This window comes from Astyanax mexicanus, chromosome 2 (assembly GCF_023375975.1).
Source record: "Astyanax mexicanus isolate ESR-SI-001 chromosome 2, AstMex3_surface, whole genome shotgun sequence".
In the NCBI taxonomy this organism is placed as follows: Eukaryota; Metazoa; Chordata; class Actinopteri; order Characiformes; family Acestrorhamphidae; genus Astyanax; species Astyanax mexicanus.
This window is the reverse complement of record NC_064409.1, coordinates 26,521,365-26,546,260: the sequence shown is the minus strand read 5'-3', so window position 1 is coordinate 26,546,260 and position 24,896 is coordinate 26,521,365. Positions and strand designations below refer to the sequence as shown.

Genomic DNA, 24,896 nt, shown 5'->3' with positions numbered 1-24,896 from the left:
AGTAACCTCTCAATCATCTCCGTACAGGTCCCTGCAGACTTGGCGATCAAGTTATTATTAGGGTGTAAAAATAAATCAGTGATTCACACTTAAGCTTGATTGTAGACATATTTAATTACATAGAAATGTTAGTGTTCATTTATTACCATTATTTTAAATGAGTACATATCTTCTGATTAATGTATTAAAAACACTTTTGAATTAAGCCAAAACAGTTACATTGATTTGAACACGACTTTTTATGATGAACTAAATTATTTATAAAACTGTTCTATTACCAGTTTTAAGATCTGGGGTCAAAGAGATCATTATAAATATTCAGATCAGCGAGATATGTAATAAAAACTCTGCAGAAATAAATAAAAGTCTGCAGAACCAAAGTGAGTTCCCCCTGAAGAACCTTCAGCTCAGATAACACTTTTAAACTGGATTCTGACTAATCAAACGCACATCTTTGAATCCTTCAGGGGTTCGACCTCATTCTCTCTCCCCATCTCTAACCCCTCCCCTCCCTCTCTATGGGTAATGAGATTGGACAGTCTGACTGTGAGGGAGGAAGAAAACACAAAATCAAAGCAGCTTAGATCAGAAGCACAGCTCACTAAACCCACATCCAGGAGTGACAAACTAAACATTGAGATGTAACAAGACGTTAACATGAACACATGCAGCAGAACCACACAGAAGCCCACATGAAGCAAAACCCAGACCTCTGATTTCAGGAGGACCATAGATCAGTACTCTGCCATACACAATATGCATTAGCAAAAATAAAGAAGGTTTTACGAAGAGCGCTTATGCCTTTCAGTTCTCCTTTACCGGTTTACTACTGGTAGATTTTACTGCTATGTTGTGTATTGGTTGAGTGCAATTGATTGTAATTGAGTATTAGGGGGAAAAACAATTACAAATTGAGTGTCACTGTATGAGTTATAGTTAAGTTTAAGTTGATTTTTATTCTGAAAATTGAAACAGTGGTGGAGTTGCATCTACAGAGTGTAATAGTCTTACTGTGTAAGTGCATGTGGTGTGTGTGTGTGTGAATGTGTGAGAATGTGACAGTAAAAATAGGGCATGTGTCTTGGGGCTGTGAGTGTGATGTGATTAAATCTCTGCATTTCATTAAAAATCACAAAAATGACCCACTATTCCCTACTGTGTCTGAGTATGCGTGTGTGAGAGAGAGAGTTTGTGGATGTGTGTGTGTGTGTGAGAGAGAGAGAGAGTTTGTGGATGTGTGTGTGTGTGTGAGAGAGAGTTTGTGGATGTGTGTGTGTGAGAGAGAGAGAGAGTTTGTGGATGTGTGTGTGTGTGTGAGAGAGAGAGAGTTTGTGGATGTGTGTGTGTGAGAGAGAGAGAGTTTGTGGATGTGTGTGTGTGTGTAAGAGAGAGTATGTGAGAGTGTGTGTATGTGAGAGTGTGTGTGTGTGTGTCTAGGAGAGAGTATGTGAGAGTGTGTAAAGGAAAGGGTGTGAATGTGAAAGAGTGTGTGTATGTGAGATTGTTTGCTTGTGTGTGTGTGTGTGTGAAAAGTGAAAATATATAACTTGCGCAAATACGGACAACAGGGCATGGGGTTAGTTTAGTGTTAATTTGGTGTTAGTGTTTGGTTCAATGTTGTTTGTTTAGTGTTGATTAAGTGCTGATGTGGTATTGTTTGGTTTTGCTTTAGTGTTGATTTAGTGTTGATTGATGTGGGGTTTGTGTTGGTTTAGTGTTGATTAGTGTTAGTGTAGTGTTGATTCAGTGTTGATTTGAGTTGGTTTAGTGTTTTTTTTGTGTTGCTTTAGTGTTTATTTAGTGTTGGTATAGTGTTTATTTGATGTTGGTATAGTGTTTATTTGGTGTTGGTATAGTGTTGGTTTAGTGTTTATTTGGTGTTGGAATAGTGTTGATTTCGTGGTAGTTTAGTGTTGATTTGAGTTGGTTTAGTGTTGATTTGGTGTTGGAATAGTGTTGATTTCGTGCTAGTTTAGTGTTGATTAGTGTTAGTGTAGTGTTGATTCAGTGTTGATTTGAGTTGGTTTAGTGTTTTTTTGTGTTGCTTTAGTGTTTATTTGATGTTGGTATAGTGTTTATTTGGTGTTGGTATAGTGTTGGTTTAGTGTTTATTTGGTGTTGGAATAGTGTTGATTTCGTGGTAGTTTAGTGTTGATTTGAGTTGGTTTAGTGTTGATTTGGTGTTGGAATAGTGTTGATTTCGTGCTAGTTTAGTGTTGATTTGAGTTGGTTTAGTGTTGATTTGGTGTTGGAATAGTGTTGATTTCGTGCTAGTTTAGTGTTGATTTGAGTTGGTTTAGTGTTGATTTGGTGTTGGTATAGTGTTTATTTAGTGCTAGTTTAGTGTTGATTTGGTGTTTATTTGGTGCATTGTTTTGTATGGTCTATGTGGTCAGGTAAAAAGCTTAATAAATTACTAAATTAATTTGTCGCAGATAGTTGACTGGGGGAAATTTCATAACAGGTTCTTAGCAGGTTTATATGGAAGCCCATTTCCGCCACCTGAAGAAAAAAAAAACGCCCTCAACTAAGTCATAATTATGAGATAGAAAAGTCATAATTATGGGATAGTAAGTCATAATTATGAGATAGTAAGTCATAATTATGAGATAGTAAGTCATAATTATGAGATAAAAAAGTCATAATTATGAGATAGTAAGTCATAATTATGAGATAGAAAAGTCATAATTATGGGATAGTAAGTCATAATTATGAGATAGTAAGTCATAATTATGAGATAGTAAGTCATAATTATGAAATAAAAAAGTCATAATTATGAGATAGTAAGTCATATTTATGAGATAAAAAGTCATCTCATAATTATGACTTTTCTATCTCATAATTATGACTTAGTTGAGGACGTTTTTTTTCTTCAGGTGGCGGAAATGGGCTTCCATAGGTTTAACATTCAGTAGATTCCCAGTTTGTCCCAGAAGTCGCAGATGTCGTTGCGTGATCCGGCCTGGGCGTGTGATCGTACGGTCAGGTTCATCATGAGCCAGCCGCTGGAGGCGCTGTACTCAGGCCAGGCCGGGGGGCGCTGTTGCCTGCAGAACTCTGAAGGCGGGGTGCGCGAGGAGGGGGCGCCGGAGTGGGCAAACGAACCCCAGTAACACACCATACGATTGGATAGCAGCCGCTCTGCAGGGGTCATGGTGAAGTTAGCCACTTTAGTCGAGCCGAACAGGAAGGGAAGCTCTGCTCCATGACAAGACTGGTCATAACAGAAGGTAAGACCGGACCAGATGCTGTGGTCGCTTACTGCGTGATCAAACACATACGTCCACATAGAGCCACCAGACTGCGCTGCTGCACGAGATGACCTCCGAGACGGACACAGGAACACGTAATCCGTCACCATCTGCAGCAACAACAGAGATTTAGTGACCTATAGGGGGCGCCCCTGGAGACATTAGTTCCGTAGAAGTTAGAGGGTAATACCAGTAGCCCCATAGAGCTGCAGCAGAGTACAGCGCTAGTGCTGCATGATTAAAGAACAAGACTTAATGAAATATCATTTATTTTCAGCACACCTGAATTATTATTATTATTATTATTATTATAATTAATATATAATATAGTTTATAATTAGCATATACATTTGTAAGAGCATTAATTCCTAATAAATAATATAATAATACAAAATGTCACTTTGCCAAATCCTCCACAGCATGGGCTGCACTTGAAATGGAACTAATTAAAGAAATGTATGGAGAAACTATGCACACTTATGGATAAATAATTTTCACTAACACCTTGTTTTTGTTTTGTTTGTTTTTTTATATTATCCATTTTAATTTTATTCTATTCAATATAATAGTATGGCAAATAATTTTAATGTCCACACAGTCAATGTTGAACAGTAAATATTATTTGCAGCACAATGTTATTTGTTATTGTAAATATTTCAAAGTTCTTAAAACATATAAAATTATCCGAAATTATCATTATTATCAGAAAAAAAGTATCAGAACCTCACATGAATAGATTTTAAAAGAGAGCCTATAGATTTTTGCTATATAAATATTGTAAATTAATCCATTGTTATTAACTAATGACCAAAAATGCAGTTCTGTCTCAATGTTTAAGGGCCATTCCACCGAATGGGTGCCATTTGCTTGTTGTAACTCTTCCAAATTAAACTTATTTTTTAATCTGTTAATTTAGTGTTAGAGTTTGGTTTTGGTTTAATGTTGGTGTTGGTTTAGTGTTGGTGTTGGTTTAGTGTTAATTTGGTGTTAGTGTTTGGTTTAATGTTGTTTGTTTGATGTTGGTTTATTGTTGATGTGTTATTGTTTGGTTTTGGTTTAGAGTATATTTAACTAATGTAACATTTAAAAAGCATGTTTAAAAGCAAGTCCACTAATTCCTTTGATTTTCTCTCAAAAAAGTCTTTACTTCAAAGAAATGGCTGACTGCATGTTCAAATAATTAATATTCATGAAAAGAAAACTCACTATATTTTCTAAAATATGCAAAGCTATTTTTATCTTATCAAGAACACCCAAACATGAAATTGCTCAAATTTACTATCATGCAATTTATTATGTAATTTTAAAAGGTTTGTTTGTAAATGTGTATTTGTTGTATTAATCTTTTCCTCTTTTTTTTATCTTAATTTCACATAAATCAAACCAGGTTTTATTATTATTATTATTATTATTAATAATAATAATAATAATAATAATAATTCTTATTTTCTTTTATTTACTATTCTTTTAAAATGAATAAATGTAGGTATTAATTTCTTTGTCATGTCAGTCCCTGTATTTGTAAATGCTTGGCTACACTGAAAATAAGGGCTGCCCTCAATGTACTTCTGAGACAAGATTAAGGTTGATTAATTGAATAATTATATTTTATGGTAAATTTTATAGTTATAGTTTATAGAGAGTGGAAACAGGTAACAAATGATATTTTTTCAGTGTAAGTAGTTTTTATGATTTTTTTTTTCAATTTACATACTTTAACATACTTTACCCTTCCAAGTAGATCAATGTACAAAACACTATGCTTAATAATAAAATTTATTTTGTGTGCACATTTATACATGTAATTTCCTGAGGACTGAAATGGCACCACTTTGGTGGAATATTCCTTAAATGTCCTGCTAATAACTTACTGCAACTGTCTGAGCTCTCCATGGATCTTGTGACATTATTAAATTTACTTGTCTCGATGATCTCTCTATACAGCTCTGCTCACAAACATTTAGCCTTTAGCATTTCAGCCTATAGTAATTTTAGTTTACAGTGATGAAGCCCACCCATTCAGCCTATAGCAGTTTTAGCCCCACTCTTATAGGCCACTTTAGCTCCTTTAGCTCAACACACTAAGTCTAAGGCAGTTTAGATCCACTCATTCAGCATACAACAGTGTTTATGTGTATAAATGTTCTCAGTCTGTTACCTGGTAACCACACACTCCCCAGAAGGTTAATGCCCCAACCCACACACCCACCCCCAAACACACACACACACACACACACCCATCCATACCCACAGTGTCTCTGTGCTAAAGCTGCTGTACACCTTCTGTTTAGTGTATCACGCAGTAGCAGTGCCCCCATGTGGCTGTGGGGAAACAGTGATTGTTTTTTAAATAAACTTTAAAAACATTATAAACACATTAATAAAATGTTCAGATCCTCATCCCTCACTGAGAAAATGAGAATATTTTATCGTGCAGCAGCTGCATGTAATGTGTTTTAATGCGTTCTGTGAGTTCTACGTTCTACCACTGTATAAATAAACATCCGGCAGTACGTTTTTATTTACAGCTCACTCATCTGTAGATGAGATATGCACACACTGAACACGTTCTAACTAGTAAAGCACCGGCGCACGGATGCTCGCGCATGGAATTACGAGGCAATAACTTGCTCACGCAATGTCAAAATGTGCCTGCGCTGCTTCCACATCAAACCTGCAAAATCATGTGGTGGTAAGTTATATGTATATTCTAAATTCACTGGTTAGCTGTTGATTTACTTTATGAAGACCAGTAATCTCCGTCCATATGCAGCTACACAGATTCTCTTGTATTTAGTAAGATAATCAAAATTCAGCACAATAATTCTTTGACAGAATTCTTCAGGGTTTTCTAAAAAGGTAAATGGAGACGAAATGCGTTTGTTATCCTGTATGTTAAATAATTAATTAGCTAACGTGTATAAATGCCTAAATTAATAGTATATTAAATGCACTGAAAGCTGTATGAAATGCTTCTGTCGGCGTGATGTTAACAGGAGATTGTGGCAAATATAACCTGAGCTAATCATCATAACATAGATCACTTTTAGACATTAAACAACGCTAAACTAAACTGGAGACGTATCAAACTGCCTAGGTTAGCTAACAAGTTAACGGAGCTGCGCTACGTTACATGCTTCACCTGCGTCCACAAACTGAGTTTACCTTTCTGAAAGTCTTGGTGGTGAGAGAAATGCATCAAGCAGCGCAGCTGAACTTTTCCCAGCAGTGTTTATTACGTTTCGCCGCAGAGACGCTGTGTGAATCAGCTGGGCTCTTTGCGCAAGGCTCGGGGGAACCGGTGTTCTGTCGAGTTATGCTACCCATCCATATGTGCTTCCTTACAGCAGTGCGCATGCGCCGACCAACAGTTTTTTTTTTTTTTGTATGATTTTATGTTTTTAATGATAAGTAGCATAGCAATGGCAAGTTAAAAAATAATAATATATGACCTTAACTTTTTAACAGAAAAGAAAAAAAATGATCATAGAAACCTATGCCCCTTTTTCCTTAAAAATGTTTTATGGGCTGGTCTGAACAAATACTGCCTGAAAGATCCAAATTGTTATGTGGAATAATAATTTATATATATTAATTAATAATAATTAATTTATGATTGCTTGTACTTTTTATATCAAATAATTAAAAGTAACTGTAACTTTTACTCAAAGTGCATTTTAAATTGAGTACTATTTTACTTTTACTCAAGTAGATTTATAGATGGGTACTTTTACTTTTACTTGAGTAGAATTTTAGCAAAGTAAAGGTACTTTTACTTAAATACAATTTTTCAGTACTTTTTCTACCTCTGCCCACTTCCAGTTCCACATTCAGAAAAACATTACAGTAATTAGCATGTATTATCCTGCAGAACCACAAGACACACCAGTGAATCTGAGTCAGGCTGAGTGGAAGAGTCGAGTTTAACAGTGAATCAGTAAAACAGTGAGTCGGCCTGATTCAGTAGAAAAGCTGTCACCATGCCCCAGGGAGTACACCAGGTTAAGATCAACTATATTACATCTTCCTTTATATCCATTACTTTTATTTGTGAATCTATTACTGTCATTTCCTTGGTTTGGATGGCCTATATTATCTATTTTTTGTAGTATAGTGCTTTTATTCATTGGTTTTATATTATATACATACTACTTGTTTTATTTATAAATTTGCACTGTAGAGCTACATCCATCATGTTTAAAATGTTAACCCTTAGAACCCTACGAATGGATTTTCTGTCCAAAATCGCACCTTGTGTCAGCTTAATTACACAGGAATCCCGTCACACATAAACATAATCCATATATGGTTAAAAAAGGGCGAAACTTACTCCTTCTAAAATAGCAATTTCCCAGTGCGGTAAAGCATCTACAAGAAATTCATTGAGAAACATACCTAAAAAAGTGAGATCACCTTCCCCAACCAACATTATTTACTTTTAGTTCTTCAAACATATTTTTATGATGTTTCAAACCAAATAATATCAGTAAACGACTCAAAAGTGTCCACAGAAAAAGTGTCAAACTACCTGCACTCAAACTGAAGCTAGGTATGCCATTATTTTAGATACACACCAAACACACCAAAACAGCCTAGGGTTCAAAGGGTTAATCAGGAGTACCACTATGGAGTTAAATCAGTGTCACCAGAACCTGAAACAAAAAAACATGATTCTTGAAAATAAAGAGTGTGTAATCTGGTGTTCTTGAAAAATTTACCTTCAAATATTTAGATATTTAAAATTCAGGTATTGAAATTTCAGATAAGGACTGTTTTAAAAAATTCAGGTACAAAATTTTTAAGTAAAAAAAAAATCATGTAGCAAAAAAATAATTCAGGGATTAAAAATTCAGGTTGTAAAAATTCAGGTTATAAAAATTCAGGTCGAAAAAATTCAGGTTATAAAAATTCAGGTTGTAAAAATTCAGGTTGTAAAAATTCAGGTCGAAAAATTTCAGGGAAACATCCGGGGTACACAGAATGACCAATCAAGCGCAGAGCTAATCGAGCTCACAGCGGCCAATCACAACACAGCTCTGAAGCCTGTGGGAGCTGCGTCTTTTTTCACCTGTGGAGAAGAACACTCAAATAACACATCCTAGATCTGAATGAATGAAATATTCTCATTGAATACTTTGTTCTGTACAAAGTTGAATGTGCTGACAACAAAATCACACAAAAATCATCAATGGAAATCAAATTTATTAACCAATGGAGGCTTGGATTTGGAGCCATACACAAAATTAAAGTGAAAAAACACACTACAGGCTGATCCAACTTTAATGTAATGTCTTTAAAACAAGTCAAAATGAGGCTCAGTATTGTGTGTGGCCTCCACGTGCCTGTATGACCTCCGTACAACGCCTGGGCATGCTCCTGATGAGGTGGCGGATGGTCTCCTGAGGGATCTCCTCCCAGACCTGGACTAAAGCATCCGCCAACTCCTGGACAGTCTGTGGTGCAACGTGACATTGGTGGATGGAGCGAGACATGATGTCCCAGATGTGCTCAATCGGATTCAGGTCTGGGGAACGGGCGAGCCAGTCCATAGCTTCAATGCCTTCATCTTGCAGGAACTGCTGACACACTCCAGCCACTTGAGGTCTAGCATTGTCCTGCATTAGGAGGAACCCAGGGCCAACCACACCAGCATATGGTCTCACAAGGGATCTGAGGATCTCATCTCGGTACCTAATGGCAGTCAGACTACCTCTGGTGAGCACATGGAGGGCTGTGCGGCCCTCCAAAGAAATGCCACCCCAATGCCACCCCACACCATTACTGACCCACTGCCAAACCGGTCATGCTGAAGGATGTTGCAGGCAGCAGACCGCTCTCCACGGCGTCTCCAGACTCTGTCACGTCTGTCATGTGCTCAGTGTGAACCTGCTTTCATCTGTGAAGAGCACAAGGCGCCAGTGGCGAATTTGCCAATCCTGGTGTTCTCTGGCAAATGCCAAGCGTCCTGCACGGTGTTGGGCTGTGAGCACAACCCCCATCTGTGGACGTCGGGCCCTCATACCATCCTCATGGAGTCGGTTTCTAACCGTTAGTGCAGACACATGCACATTTGTGGCCTACTGGAGGTCATTTTGCAGGGCTCTGGCAGTGCTCCTCTTGTTCCTTGTTGCACAAAGGCGGAGGTAGCGGTCCTGCTGCTGGGTTGTTGCCCTCCTACGGCCTCCTCTACGTCTCCTGGTGTACTGGCCTGTCTCCTGGTAGCGCCTCCAGCCTCTGGACACTACGCTGACAGACACAGCAAACCTTCTTGCCACAGCTCGCATTGATGTGCCATCCTGGATGAGCTGCACTACCTGAGCCACTTGTGTGGGTTGTAGAGTCCGTCTCATGCTACCACGAGTGTGAAAGCACCACCAACATTCAAAACTGACCAAAACATCAGCCAGACAGCATAGGTTCTGAGAAGTGGTCTGTGGTCCCCACCTGCAGAACCACTCCTTTATTGAGTGTGTCTTGCTAATTGCCAATAATTTCCACCTGTTGTCTATTCCATTTGCACAACAGCAGGTGAAATTGATTGTCAATCAGTGTTGCTTCCTAAGTGGACAGTTTAATTTCACAGAAGTTTGATTTACTTGGAGTTAAATTATGTTATTTGAGTGTTCCCTTTATTTTTTTGAGCAGTGTATATTGACCTCCTAAAAAGTGACTGAGCTAATTCAGGTCCAGGTAGTTTGTCCCAGTAATCTCACAATTAATTATATGGAGTTCAGTGATGAGAGCTTTCAGACAGGTGTCTTTATACTGCACTCAGCTGATCCCCATTTCACTAACTGAGAGACTAGTAACACCAACTACCTGAAATTGGATAATTAATACTTTTATACAATCACTTACGTTTTATATATCTTTTTTATATATATATCAAGAATTTCCCCCCGGGGATCAATAAAGTATCTATCTATCTATCTATCTATCTATCTATCTATCTATCTATCTATCTATCTATCTATCTATCTATCTATCTATCTATCTATCTATCTATCTATCTATCTATCTATCTATCTATCTATCTATCTATCTATCTATCTATCTATCTATCTATCTATCTATCTATCTATCTATACACTGACATTTTGTGTATTTGACCGCTTAAGCCAAATGTGATAGACATTGTACTTTTATTTTATGTAAATAAATGTGTAAACCCTTCAACTAACCTTGTTTAATGGTTCTTTTTCATTGTCTCCATTTCAAACTGCAAAGTTCTATGTTTAGAACACAATATTATTTCAATCTTTGTCATTATAAATCACAGCACATAAAAACAGATGGAAACTGTCCTGAAAAGAATGAGTATATTTAGGTCAATAAATATGTTTACTTTTTGTATTGTGAATAATTTGCTTTAGTAATGTAATACATTTAGCAAACAATTAGTCTTTGTCTACTCAAGGATTTTGACATACTCTAAAATAAGCTTTTTTACTTGTTAATGAAATAAAAACCTATTGCCATGCAGTAGATCTTGATAATTATCCCCTACAGCTGTGACATTCAGGGGTAAAACTCTTGTTTTCTTGACCTAAGATAACTAGTCTAGATAACTAAAATAACTAGACTTAAGTACAAGTCTTTTTAGAAAACATGTTTATTCTATGAAGTGTAGGAGTTTACAAAACATACAGAACATTAGCTGGTGGAAAAATAAAATCATAAAATAAATCATTCTCCAATATTAAAACATTCTACATGTGGTATCTCAAACAAATATACATATAATACTGTGTAGAAAGAGGATCACACAAAGTAGCCATAGAGTGGCTTACATACACACACACACACACACACACACACACATATATATATATATATATGTATATATGTATATATATGTATATATGTATATATATATATATATATGTATATATATATGTATATATATATATATATGTATATGTATATATATATATATATATATATATACGTATATATATATATATATGTATATATATATATATATATATGTGTGTGTGTGTATATAAACACACACACACACACACACATACATATATATATATATATATATATATATATATATATATACATATATTATATATATATGTGTGTGTGTGTTTATATATATATATATATATATATATATATATATATATATATATATATATATATATATACGCTAATAAACACATACAAACCAGTTAACACATTTTTTAACAGCACATTTCCCCTAGTTTTGGTAATATGCAGTACTTCGCACGGTCACAACCTAAAAAACAAGACACAACAGAATGTATGTTAGACAAAATAAAGCAAAAAATAAATAATTCAACATTAATGATAATGTTACATTAGATATTGGTAATCAACATGTATTTGGATGCCAAATACATCTAAACTGATTAAACTGCACTGACATGAATTGACAGCCAGAAAGTCCAGGAAAGGTAATTAGATATTTATATACACATATATAAATATAACAGCTAGCCAAAGCCAGTCTGTTAAATGGGGAATCTGGCAATAGCATGGTGTACGAACCTCAATAGTTACATACACAAGATATCTAACTAACTAAAATAATAAACCACAGAGATAAGAGGACGCTCTACATATCTATTAAATAGCTAATTTACTCACTGTTTATTTTCATCCAGTCACCCAGTCTCAATGCCAGCTACCTAACAACACATAAGACACCTCACCTAAACTGGGCTAAACTAGACTCAAATAACGTAACCTCACCTTGCCTCACATCACTTCACCTAAACTAACCCAAACTAAGATAAACTAGGCTTAACTAAGCTAAAGTAAGCTAAACTAGGCTAAAGTAAGCTAAACTAGGCTTAACTAAGCTAAAGTAAGCTAAACTAGCCTAAAGTAAGCTAAATTAGGTTTAACTAAGCTAAAGTAAGCTAAACTAGCCTAAAGTAAGCTAAATTAGGTTTAACTAAGCTAAACTTAGCTAACTTGACCCTCTCCTCTCCTAACCTAACGTAATTTCGCGCTCTGAGCCACTTCCAATCATGAACACACAACCATTTCAACAATAAACACTAGTTTTAAGAGTTTTTACGAACGTGAGGACGAGTAAACAAGTTATAGTTTACTTACGACTGTAGGAGCTGTGTTCTCCCAGCAGCTGCCACGGAGCTTCTCCACAGGTGAAAAAAGACGCAGCTCCCACAGGCTTCAGAGCTGTGTTGTGATTGGCCGCTGTGAGCTCGATTAGCTCTGCGCTTGATTGGTCATTCTGTGTACCCCGGATGTTTCCCTGAAATTTTTCGACCTGAATTTTTACAACCTGAATTTTTACAACCTGAATTTTTATAACCTGAATTTTTTCGACCTGAATTTTTATAACCTGAATTTTTACAACCTGAATTTTTAATCCCTGAATTATTTTTTTGCTACATGATTTTTTTTTTACTTAAAAATTTTGTACCTGAATTTTTTAAAACAGTCCTTATCTGAAATTTCAATACCTGAATTTTAAATATCTAAATATTTGAAGGTAAATTTTTCAAGAACACCAGATTACACACTCTTTATTTTCAAGAATCATGTTTTTTTGTTTCAGGTTCTGGTGACACTGATTTAACTCCATATACCACTATTCCACTCATCAGCCTTAATAATCCAGACTTTTCAATCAGAACACACATTTTTACACATCTACTCTCACCTGTGCGAGCAAGTGGCGGTGGTCTGGGTGGGGGTACAGGGGGAAGTACTTGTGCAGGATGCGGAGTGTGTGATGTTTGAAAATGGCAGTGGTGTAAACAGAACACTCCAGCGCCGACACTGCCTTTCTGAAAACCCCATACACAAACACCACCCCCTCCGCAGCGGTGGTCCCTGCACTCACACACACACACACACACACATGCAAAGAGGAGAAACATTTTTAGTTAGCAACCTTATAATTAGATTCAGCAGTGTATGTAGGTCAAGGGTCAGTGAGCTCACCAAACTAATTTTGTGTTCCAATAATTGCTAAATATATTCAAATCAATAAAACAACAAGGGTGCCCAAATATATGCACCTGCCTGATTTTGTTTAAATAATTATTGCACACTTTTTGTAAATCCTATAAACTTCATCTCACTTCTCAATTTTTACTGTTTTCATCTGCTATATGATATATTTTACTAAAATTGCTGATCCGAGCAACCAATGATTTATAATTGAAAATCATGAAAATTATCAGGGGTGCCCAAATTCTTCATACCACTGTATTTATTCTGTGTTTTATTGGGCCACAGAAAGCTCATAATCTATACACATCAGTCATCATGGTTCAGAACTCATGAGGACAGTGAAGTATTTTGTAGTCAAAAGGGGAATGATGTTAAAATGTATGTGTGTCTGAGTGTGAGTGTGTGTGTGTCTGTATGTGAATGTGTCTTGAGTGTGGGTGTGTGAATATGTGTGGCTGTTCGCTTGTGTGTATGTGTGTGAGTATGTGTATGTGTCTGAGTGTGTCTGTATGTGGCAGTGTGTGTCTGTGTATGTTCTGAGTGTGTATGTGTGTCTCTGTATTTGTGTGTATGTGTGTGTCTGAGTGTGTGTCTGAGGGTGTGTTTGTATGCATTACCCAGAAGCACTGGTTTGTCAGTCTGCCAGTGTCCCCTCTGGAAGGCACTGACCGCCTGTTCCTGGATCAGCTCTCCATCTAAATATGGCCCCCAGGTCTCAAACACTTCCAGGAACCGGAATGGGTTCACCAGCTTGGAACCTCCAGAACCACAAATCACAACAATAAACAAACAACCTACAATACATCACAACAAGTGAGTAATAAATAAACAGGCATACTGCACTGGATCTGAGCGCTGAGGACCGTCTGCGCACTGAGAGCCTGGAGACACAGCAGATCCTGCAGAGAGCAGTTCACCAACTTAGCAAAACTCCGTCCCAACTTCAGAGACTCCCGCCTACAAACCACAGACCATATCACCATTCACATGTCACAATGACTACATTTATACTATTAATATATATTCACCCTACATTTAGAGTGTTATTAATTCAAGATTCAAGATTTGCATTGTCACGTCACATAGTACAGGTGTACGTGTGAGGAATAAACTTCCCACTGGTATGCAGACAACAATATTTACAAGTATAGTAATAAAATAAAATAGAAATATACAGATAACTGTACAGTATACACAATATAGACAATAAAAATACACACAATAACTTACACTGTTATATACATATACATATAGACAAGTGGTATTGCATGGATATATGTTGAATATGATTAAATATATAAAAATACACTCCTGTATAGATGTCTAGATATGTGGAGTATGTGTGTAGAAGTCAGGAAATAGTCCAATAGGTAGATCCAATAGAGTAATTATGAGTGGGAAGTGCAGGGGGCAGAATGCTGTATGTAGGATCATATGGGAAAGTCTGATAGGTGCAGTGTAAAGTAAAGTGCAGGGTGCAGAGTTTGTATAGATGACAGTGGGGTGGGTTGGGCAGAACACTGTTCTACTGGCTGGTCCACAGCCTGGTCGCCTGGGGGAAGAAGTGGCTGGTTTTGGTCTTTAAGCTTCTGAGCCTTCTTCCACTCTGAAGCTGTGAGAACAGGGAGTGGCTTGGATGGGAGGGGACTTTTATTATTGTTCTAAATTTCCTCAGGCAGCAGTTGGTGTATAAATCCAGAAGGTTATGGAGCTGAACCCCGGTGATGTACTGCGCTGTACGCACTACCCTCTGTAGGGATTTCCACTCCAGAGCAGTACAGTTCCTGTACCAGGTGGTGATGCTGCCAGTCAGGATGCTTTCCACAGTGCAGGTGTAGACAGTCCTGAGGATGGTGGGGTTCAGACCAAACCTCCTCAACCTTCCTCCTCAGGAAGTAGAGGCGTTGTTATGCCTTCTTCACCACCTGTGTGGTGTGTTCTGTGCATGTCAGATCCTTGGTCTTGCTGACATTTAGAGAGAGGTTGTTCTCCTGGCACCAGATTTCCAGGATGTTAACCTCCGGTTAACACGGTGGTATACCGCTTCATACGGTATACTGTAGGGGTAACTAGAACTGATATGCATTTTTCACATATCGCCATACCTCTGGAGGTGCTGTGGAGCGATGTGTAGAAGTGTAGAAGAAGCACAGTATCGGCAGCTGAGCTCAGTTAGCTGAATGCAGCCTCCGGGCGAGCATTCATCTGCTTGTCGGTGGCCTCATGTAGCTTCCTGAGTGCGAGGTCCAAATCAGTCAGCGGGTGAATGTACACCGCTGCTAGACATAAGGTGTCATGGCAAGGACAACTGTCCTCAGCCCTGCTAACTGACCTCCCGGCCTGCGTAGTAAAACCACTCCAGATGATTCAGAATGCAGCAGGACGTCTGGTCCTCAACAAGCCAAAAACGGGCATGTTACCCCACTGCTCACTGAGCTCCATTGACAACCAGTTGCTGTTCGTATCAAATTCAAAGCCCTTACAATCGCCTACAAGGTGATGACAGAACAGGTTCCTTCCTACCTGCATTCACTCCTGAAAGCTTACGCTACCTCCCGGCCGCTGCGCTCCTCCAATGAACGTCTCCTCGCTTTACCAAACAAACATTCACACAAAGCAATCCAGACTGTTCTCATACAGAGTTCCCCAATGGTGGAACAAACTACCTTTCACTACCAGATCAGGTGAATCTTTAAGAAACTCCTAAGGACAGAGCTCTTCAAAGAGCACTTACTCTCCTAACACCTCTAACAAACTAACTACTTCTAACCTTATTTCCTTCATCCCCTTCTTTACTCCTCTATCCCATTATCTCACTTTGACCTCCTTTAAGCCCTATCTAAAGAGGTTTTAACTTTAACTTCTATTACTTTTGTACTTCACTATTGTAAGTCGTTTTGGACAAAAGCGTCTGCCAAATGTAATGTAATGCATGGGCGCAGATGGCACTGGGGACGGGGGGGACATGTCCCCCCCCAGATTTATAGTGACCTCATCCGAAATCTAGCATCTACAAGCATAAACATTGGAGTTTTAATTTAATTAACTGTACGTTTGTGGAGTTCTGTGTTCCACAATGCCCTCGTTTTTAAACTAGGAAGCGTTCAGTTCAGAGGTTACATTGTTCGGAGCTCCGTGTTCCAGTTCCAATGTAAATTTAACGCACCTTCTCAAGTCCGGGGTTCTAAGGAGCTGGTAACTGCCTGTAGACTACAGACACAGGCAGTTACCAGCTCCTTACGGTACGTGTCCACTGGCACTTTTTTTCAACGCAATCCGCTGCGCTGGATCTCCTTGCTCGTTTTTGAATTAAAATGAATAAGTCATAAGTTTAATATTTTTATTTTTTTACCAACCTCACTGTAACCTATAGCTCTATAAATCCATATTCTGCCGCTTTCAGCTTCTCTTCTGTGGTTGAAAGGCGCCTGATCTGTGTGTGTGTGTGTGTGTGTGTAAGAGGCTTGTGTGTGTGTGAAGACGCAGCCTGCTCTTCCCTCATTGGCTGGACGCAGCCTGCTTTTCCCTGATTGGCTGGACTGGACACAGTGCGGCGGCCGGATTTATTTGAATAAAGTTGAGCCGGAGGGCGGAGCTGCGTTAAACGCAACGCAACGCGGCATATGAAACGCCAAAAGGCCCAAAAAACGCCTGGACCAGACGCCTTTTATCGAAAAGAACGGCGTTCTGTGTGGGTTTTACGCCGTAATATACGCCGTATGATTTCAAGACGCCGTAATATACGCTGTATGATTTCACGACGGCGTTAAAAACGCCGCTAAAAGCACAGAAGACTCCGTTTCCCACGGCGTTTTTCGACCCTTTTGGCGCGCCGTACAGAGCGCCGTCTCAGTGCAATGAGACGGCGTAAAAAGCGGCGTTTTAGTGTCTCTCTTGACGCCGTAATTAGCGGCGTAAAAAGCGGCGTTTAATAATAAGATAATGAGCTCCACCTTCCAGTTTTGAAAGCCAATACATTTAAACTCTGTTCAGCCAATGCTCTTACAGAGAGACTCAGTCTAAAGCAATTCACTGCAGATCCGAGCTCCTGAGCTCGTCAGACACAGTTTTTTAGACACAATTAACAATATACCATCTATAGACATTCCCGCTGGAGCTCATGCCTTTTATTAGTCTAATATTTATGCTGTATCAATGTAAAAATAAACTCTAGGTTTAGGTGAAAGCAAAATGCTGTGCAGCTCCCCACTTTTTTTTTATCCAGACGGAAATCACATCACCTTGTCAGTATATCACACAAGAAGAACCCTATTGTTGCAAAAACATCAGGGTTTCAATAAATGAATTTATTAATTTATTAAATTAGTTACAAATTATATTAGGAAGCTGATTCTTCTTATTTTTATTCTTATTAAAATATTATAATTATACAGTATAATTATAATATATATATATATATATATATATATATATATATATTGTATTATATAAAATTATATATTATAATTATATAATATTATTATTATTATAAGATGTAAATTATTCTTAATTTACTATGAATATTATTGTTTTGTTGTTGTTTCAGCATAATATTATTAATATTAGTTTTTATGCTTAAGCAGATCCGGTAATTTTTCTATTTCCATAAGGAAACAAGTAATGTCATTTACAGACATAGACTTACAAGTTACATATTTATTATATTTATATTTATTATTATATTATATTTACTTCAGTCGCTTAGAAACCTTCATTAAATTATTAATCTGGCTCTTTACTTTGGAAAATCTATTCAATATCCAAACTCATTGGCAAGCCCCACGCACATTATGAGTGTCAACTTATCTCATCATATTCTATTATTATGTAACATCAATTAGCTGATACACATACAGGCAGTACAATACACAGTATTTATTATAAACACACAAACTGACCAACAGCACCACAGCTAGCCTAACTCACTCCAGTCTAAATGCTGGACAGCCTGGATCATTAGCTTAAAGCTCACCTTCCGCGAGAATCCGATTTTTCTTGTTTTTTGTGGAATACAGTAGGTCTCTCCGAGTTGAATGTGTACACCTGCACATTAAACTGTTTTGCAGCCCCCATTGTCTGCAGGAGCTAAGCAAAGAAATCCCCCCTCCGAAAAACGGGTGAATTTTGAATTATCTTTCTGCCTACGTAGGCAGAAACTCACAGACCAGCCCACCTTGGCTCGAGAAACTCCCAGAGGCGGAGCTGAAGCGACGCAGGTGGGAGGCAGTGAGCGGAAGAGCGGTGGAGGGGCGTCGCAGTGCTCCTAGCCAATCAGAGGAGAGATATTTGCATGCTGTTTGCATGTATGAATATTCATGAGCAAAGCTGGAATCCGGTCATTTTGGACACACCCCTAAAACAGTCAATTAAAAAAGAGCTATAAAGAGACACCTGAGCACTTTTTTTTTACAAAAACGGCTCACATGTCATTCATTCATACTAGAGACCACAACTAGACATTTTAAAATGAAAGAAAAAACGACGGAAGGTGAGCTTTAAAAAAGCGCTGTTTAATTTTGCGTGCGTGTATGCATTTTTCTTGACGCGGCTCCGAGACAAAGTGGATCAGATCTTTCGTGCTGCGTGGGGAGATTGATTTTGTTACTAAAATTCTTTAATTGTAGTATACTTTAAGATTTGAATATTTTTAACATATTAGAGAGACACTTCTGTAAAAACAATTAAAACATCCCTATTTTTTTTTATTATTTATTCTTATTAATTCTATTTTCTTACTCAATGTTGTCAGTCCCTTTTAAATTGTAAATGCTCGGCTACACTGGAAATGATGTACTCCCGAGAGGAAAAAAAGGTTTATTGATTGAATGATTGAATGATCGGTAAGTTGAGCTATCCAGTGATTGAGAGTGTTCTTCGTGGAGTATAAATTTAGCCGTCATCCTTCTCTCTACCAACACCTCCGTGTCCTTGAATATTCAGCTGTCGGGGTGTTTTTTTTAAAGTGTTTTTTGGTTTATCACTGTATATCTTATAAACATTTACGTTTCCTTACATTTTATGATTACTAACACTCCTGTTATTTAGATCCTTCAAATAATATAAATACTGATACAGTACCTGGCCAAATATTTAAGAGCTAATAAACCGAGAAACTCTTGTAATATAGCAGAATGACCCTATTCGCTATCATTTACCAAACGTAGCCTAAAAAGAAACACACTATTAATTAATAAAATTCATGCACAAGGGGCGTCCCTACTACTATTAATTTTATTTAAAATACATTGAACAGCATAAATATTAGACTAATAAAAGGCATCAGCGGGAATGTCTGAAGAAGGTATATTGTAAATTTGTATTTAAAAACTGAAGAGCTCTGGTTCAGGAGCTCTGATCTGCAGTGAATTGCTTTAGACTGAGTCTCTCTGTAAGAGCATTGGCTGAACAGAGTTTAAATGTATTGGCTTTCAAAACTGGAAGGTGGAGCTCATTATCTTATTATTAAACGCCACTTTTTACGCCGCTTATTACGGCGTCAAGAGAGACACTAAAACGGCGCTTTTTACGCCGTCTCATTGCACTGAGACGGCGCTCTGTACGGCGCGCCAAAAGGGTCGAAAAACGCCGTGGGAAACGGCGTCTTCTGTGCTTTTAGCGGCGTTTTTAACGCCGTCGTGAAATCATACGGCGTATATTACGGCATCTTGAAATCATACGCCGTATATTACGGCGTAAAACCCACACAGAACGCAGTGTTTTACGCCGTTCTTTTCGATAAAAGGCGTCTGGTCCAGGCGTTTTTTGGGCCTTTTGGCGTTCCATACCGGCATGCACCGAGGCATGCAGCGGCTCTCTCCATTGATTTTATGTATGATGTTATCATGATGTTATTTTAGTAAGCATTTGTTCTGGTTCTTATAATCTTATAATCATTTACATGAAGGCATGTTTGTGAATCATTTCAATTTTATTTTGTTATTTTTTGTTATTTTGTTATTATTATTTTTGCACATAGGTTCTTTGATTTTTTGTTATAATACAGTTTCTTTCAGTTTTTTTCAAGTTTCTGTGCTGAGATTGAGATTTTTCATCTTGTTGACATCAGCAAATGTTAAAATAAAAATTTGCAGAGGGCATGAAGTTTTGGTTTGTGATATGGAATAGTAGGCTGTCAGTGATTTGGCATCATGGTGAAAGAATGCGCGCAGATGGAACTGGGGACATATTGACATACCAGACCAATAACAGTTTCAGTATGGCTAGTGTTGATCAGAAAAGTGAATATTCTAAAGTTTATTGCAGCATATATATATATATATATATATATATATATATATATATATATATATGATTTTACAACTTGGTCCCCCCCAGTTCAAAATTTCCATCTGCGCCCCTGATGTAATGTAATGTAATGTAGACCCCATAATCACGGGGTAGCCACACTGGCGACATCTCAGCCTAATGAGCACACTTGCTCTTCTGCCTCTTTTCTGGCATTTTGTGCGTGGCCGGGCGACCCAGGTGAATGGAACTTCACAGATGTTTGCAAACAAAATAAAAATGAACTTTTTTATTTTAGTAAATGGCTGCAATTAAACAAAGAGTGAAAAATTTAAAGGGGTCTACATACTTTCTGTACCCACTGTATATTCACCCTATTAATGAGTGACTATTGCTCCACCTCCTCAGTGTATGATATCACAATACCTACATTTAGAGTGTTATTAATATATATTCACCGTATTGAGAGACTGTAGCTGCAGCTTCTCTGTGTATATCATCACAATACCTATATTTACAGGGCTGTTAATATTTACATACCGTGTTTTCAGTGGAATAGAGAATGGGAGGCTCTGGAGGATGGCCCGGTTGAACAGGGGTTTGCTGCTCTGGATCATCAGATGTAGACTGACAGACTGAGCTCCAGCACTTTCACCAAATATTGTCACCTGGAGAATGAACACACACACACACATCTAATTATTTAAGGAATTGGTCCATACTGGTGTATACTGTCCTGTTCTGATCTATATTCATGGGTGTGGTAGTGGGGGGAAAAGTGGACCTGACTACCCAGGGCCCGAGTAGGGAGAAGGGCCCATGAAAATCCAGATTTTTTTTTTCGCTCACCTTCCTTGTATACTGGCATGGATAGGGGCCCACTGACATTGAGAGTGTACAGGGCCCAGCATTTGCTGCTACACCCCTGTCTATATTCATCTATGCTGGTGTATACTGGCCTGTTCTGCTCTATATTCATCTATGCTGGTGTATACTGGCCTGTTCTGCTCTATATTCATCTATGCTGGTGTATACTGGCCTGTTCTGCTCTATATTCATCTATGCTGGTGTATACTGGCCTGTTCTGCTCTATAATCATCTATGCTGGTGTATACTGGCCTGTTCTGCTCTATAATCATCTATGCTGGTGTATACTGGCCTGTTCTGCTCTATATTCATCTATGCTGGTGTATACTGGCCTGTTCTGATCTATATTCATCTATGCTGGTGTATACTGGCCTGTTCTGCTCTATATTCATCTATGCTGGTGTATACTGGCCTGTTCTGATCTATATTCATCTATGCTGGTGTATACTGGCCTGTTCTGCTCTATAATCATCTATGCTGGTGTATACTGGCCTGTTCTGCTCTATATTCATCTATGCTGGTGTATACTGTCTTGCTCTGCTCTATAATTGTATATGCTGGTATATACTTCACACACTGTAAATACCAATGTTCTTCACCACATGTTTACCCTATTCATTTGATTGAGCTGCCCTGTACTGCTCTATATTCGTCTATACTGCTGGATACTGTCCTGTTGTGCTCTATGTCCGTCTGTGCCAGTGTACACTGTCCTGTTCTGCTCTATGTTTGTCTGTGCTGGTGTATACTGTACTGTCCTGCTCTATGTTTATCTGTGCTGGTGTATACTATACTGTTCTGCTCAATGCTTGTCTGTGCTGGTGTATACTGTCCTGTACTGCTCTATATTCATCTATGCTGCTGTATACTTTCCTGTTCTGCTCTTTGTTCGCCTGTGCTGGTGTATACTGTCCTGTTCTTCTCTATGTTCGTCTGTGCTGGTGTATACTGTCCTGTTCTGCTCTATGTTCATCTGCGCTGGTGTACACTGTCATGTTCTGCTCTTTGTTTGTCTGTGCTGGTGTACACTGTCCTGTTCTTCTCTATGTTCGCCTGTGCTGGTGTATACTGTCCTGTTCTGCTCTATGTTCATCTGCGTTGGTGTACACTGTCACGTTCTGCTCTTTGTTTGTCTGTGCTGGTGTATACTGGCCTGTTTTGCTCTATGATTGTCTGTGCCGGGGTATACTGTCCTGTTCTGCTCTTTGTTCGTCTGTGCTGGTGTACACTGTCCTGTTTTGCTCTATGTTCGTCTGTGCTTATGTATACTGTCCTGTTCTTCTCTATGTTCGTCTGTGCTGGTGTATACTTTCCAGTTCTGCTCTATACTCGTCTGTGCTGGTGTACACTGTCCTGTTTTGCTCTATGTTCGTCTGTGCTTGTGTACACTGTCCTGTTCTGCTCTATGCTCGTCTGTGCTGGTGTATACTTTCCTGTTCTGCTCTATGTTCGTCTGTGCTGGTGTATACTGTCCTGTTCTGCTCTATGTTCATCTGCGCTGGTGTACACTGTCCTGTTCTGCTCTTTGTTCGTCTGTGCTGGTGTACACTGTCCTGTTCTTCTCTATGTTCGTCTGTGCTGGTGTATACTGGTCTGTTTTGCTCTATGTTCATCTGCGCTGGTGTACACTGTCCTGTTTTGCTCTATGTTCGTCTGTGCTTGTGTATACTGTCCTGTTCTTCTCTATGTTCGTCTGTGCTGGTGTACACTGTCCTGTTCTGCTCTATGTTCGTCTGTGCTGGTGTATACTTTCCTGTTCTGCTCTATGTTCGTTTGTGCTGGTGTACACTGTCCCGTTCTGCTCTATGTTCGTCTGTGCTGGTGTATACTGTCCTGTTCTGCTCTATGCTCGTCTGTGCTGGTGTATACTGTCCTATTCTGCTCTATGCTCATCAATGCTGGTGTATACTGTCCTTTTCTGCTCTATATTCATCTATGCTGGTCTATAATGATCTTGGTTTATGCTGGTCTGTTTACAAGTATGTGTGTGTTCTTGCCTTGCTGGGATCACCCCCAAACACTGCAATGTTCTGCTTGACCCAAAGCAGAGCAGCCTGCTGGTCCAATATCCCATAATTTCCCACTGAATCTGATCTGGGGTTTGTCCCTGTAACCAGAAAACCAAAGGCTCCTACAGAAAAAGTGAGAGAGTTAGCCAGAGTAAAACTAATGTAACATGATGTATTGTGTGTGTGTGAGAGAGAGTGCGTGGTGGGTAAGGGGGTTTGCTACCCAGTCTGTAGGCCACGCTAACCACCACGGTGTGCGTGAAATTGCTGATGAGCCGAGAGTCATACAGCGGTTTGGAGGCGGAGCCTGCAATGAAGTCTCCACCATGAATCCACACCATTACTGGCAGCTGCAGCAGGGGGGCGCTAAAGTTCACACTCAGAGGAACAAACACATTCAGATACAGACAGTCCTCACTCACCTGCAGCCAAGCACACACAAAAAATTAAAATTAAATAAATAAATAATTAAATTAAATAACACTGCTTGTGTAACAACAACAACAATAATAATACTAATAATACTACTACTAATAATAATATTAATAATAATGTGTCTGTAAAATCTATAAATATGCCACACACACATGCCCTCTGACCGTTTTCGGACACTTGTCTGTGATTGGTCCAAAGCAGCGCTGCATGCAGGCCGGTCCGGGGGCCGAGGCGCTCCGCTCTCCTCTCCAGGGTGTGACCGGTCTGGGGTATCTCCATCGGTATGCCCCCACAGGCGGGTCAGCAAATGGGATTTTGTAGAATATGTGAGCGGAGTCAGCGGTCAGTCCTCTAATGATCCCATCTTTGGTCAGGACTCTTGGCCCAGTGGTCTGCGGGTCCCCAAGTGGCCGGCCTTGGACCAGGACCCCCGCGGTGACCCTGCGAATCACAGCGGCCACACTAATGTGCTCTTCGGAACCAGACACGGTCCTGTCCGTCACACACATCGCACACACCATCACACACACCACCAGGGCAGGCCAATATACCCCCATAGTCATCACAGGAACAAAGGTCAGCAGTGTTCCAGCAGATGCAGCAATGCTAGTGCACTCTGCGCTAATGCTGGTCTTCCACAACCTTCAGTGTGGGCTGGGTTAGCATCAGCGCGCATGATTCCAATTACAGATGGGGCAGTGCTACTGCACGGTGTGTGTGTGTGTACTTGTGTACATGTGTGTGTTTGTTGAGCATGTAATTAGTAGCACATGCTCTGTTTTACTTAACAGACTAAAGCAGATTCTCATGATCTCCAGGCTCAGTTCTGTTTCTGCAGATCGGCTCTGTTACTTAGTCCTCATCTATCTATCTATCTATCTATCTATCTATCTATCTATCTATCTATCTATCTATCTATCTATCTATCTATCTATCTATCTATCTATCTATCTATCTATTATTATTATTATTATGTTACTAAGAATATAATCTTGTTATTATAATTGTTATTATTGTATAGAACTGTTATTATCAATGAGTAATCTGCTATTTATGAGAGATCAGTGTGTTCAGCTGGAGCTGTTTAGTTCTTGACCAGTGTAGTTAGTGTGTACGGCCCCTGTGTGGG

General features: G+C 38.8%; 1 protein-coding gene across 1 annotated transcript; it reads right to left on the bottom strand.

Moving 5' to 3' along the window:
- On the bottom strand, positions 1-24,627 carry LOC103034868 (cAMP-regulated D2 protein). The gene is made up of 8 exons (XM_049474104.1): positions 23,932-24,627; positions 23,556-23,754; positions 23,321-23,454; positions 20,997-21,124; positions 14,050-14,168; positions 13,829-13,969; positions 12,916-13,088; positions 1-3,361 (listed from the first exon to the last, which is right to left on the bottom strand). Exons 1-8 carry the CDS (start codon positions 24,328-24,330, stop codon positions 2,909-2,911), a joined length of 1,746 nt encoding a protein of 581 aa, XP_049330061.1. The 5' UTR covers positions 24,331-24,627; the 3' UTR covers positions 1-2,908.
- Positions 24,628-24,896: the final 269 nt, after the last annotated feature.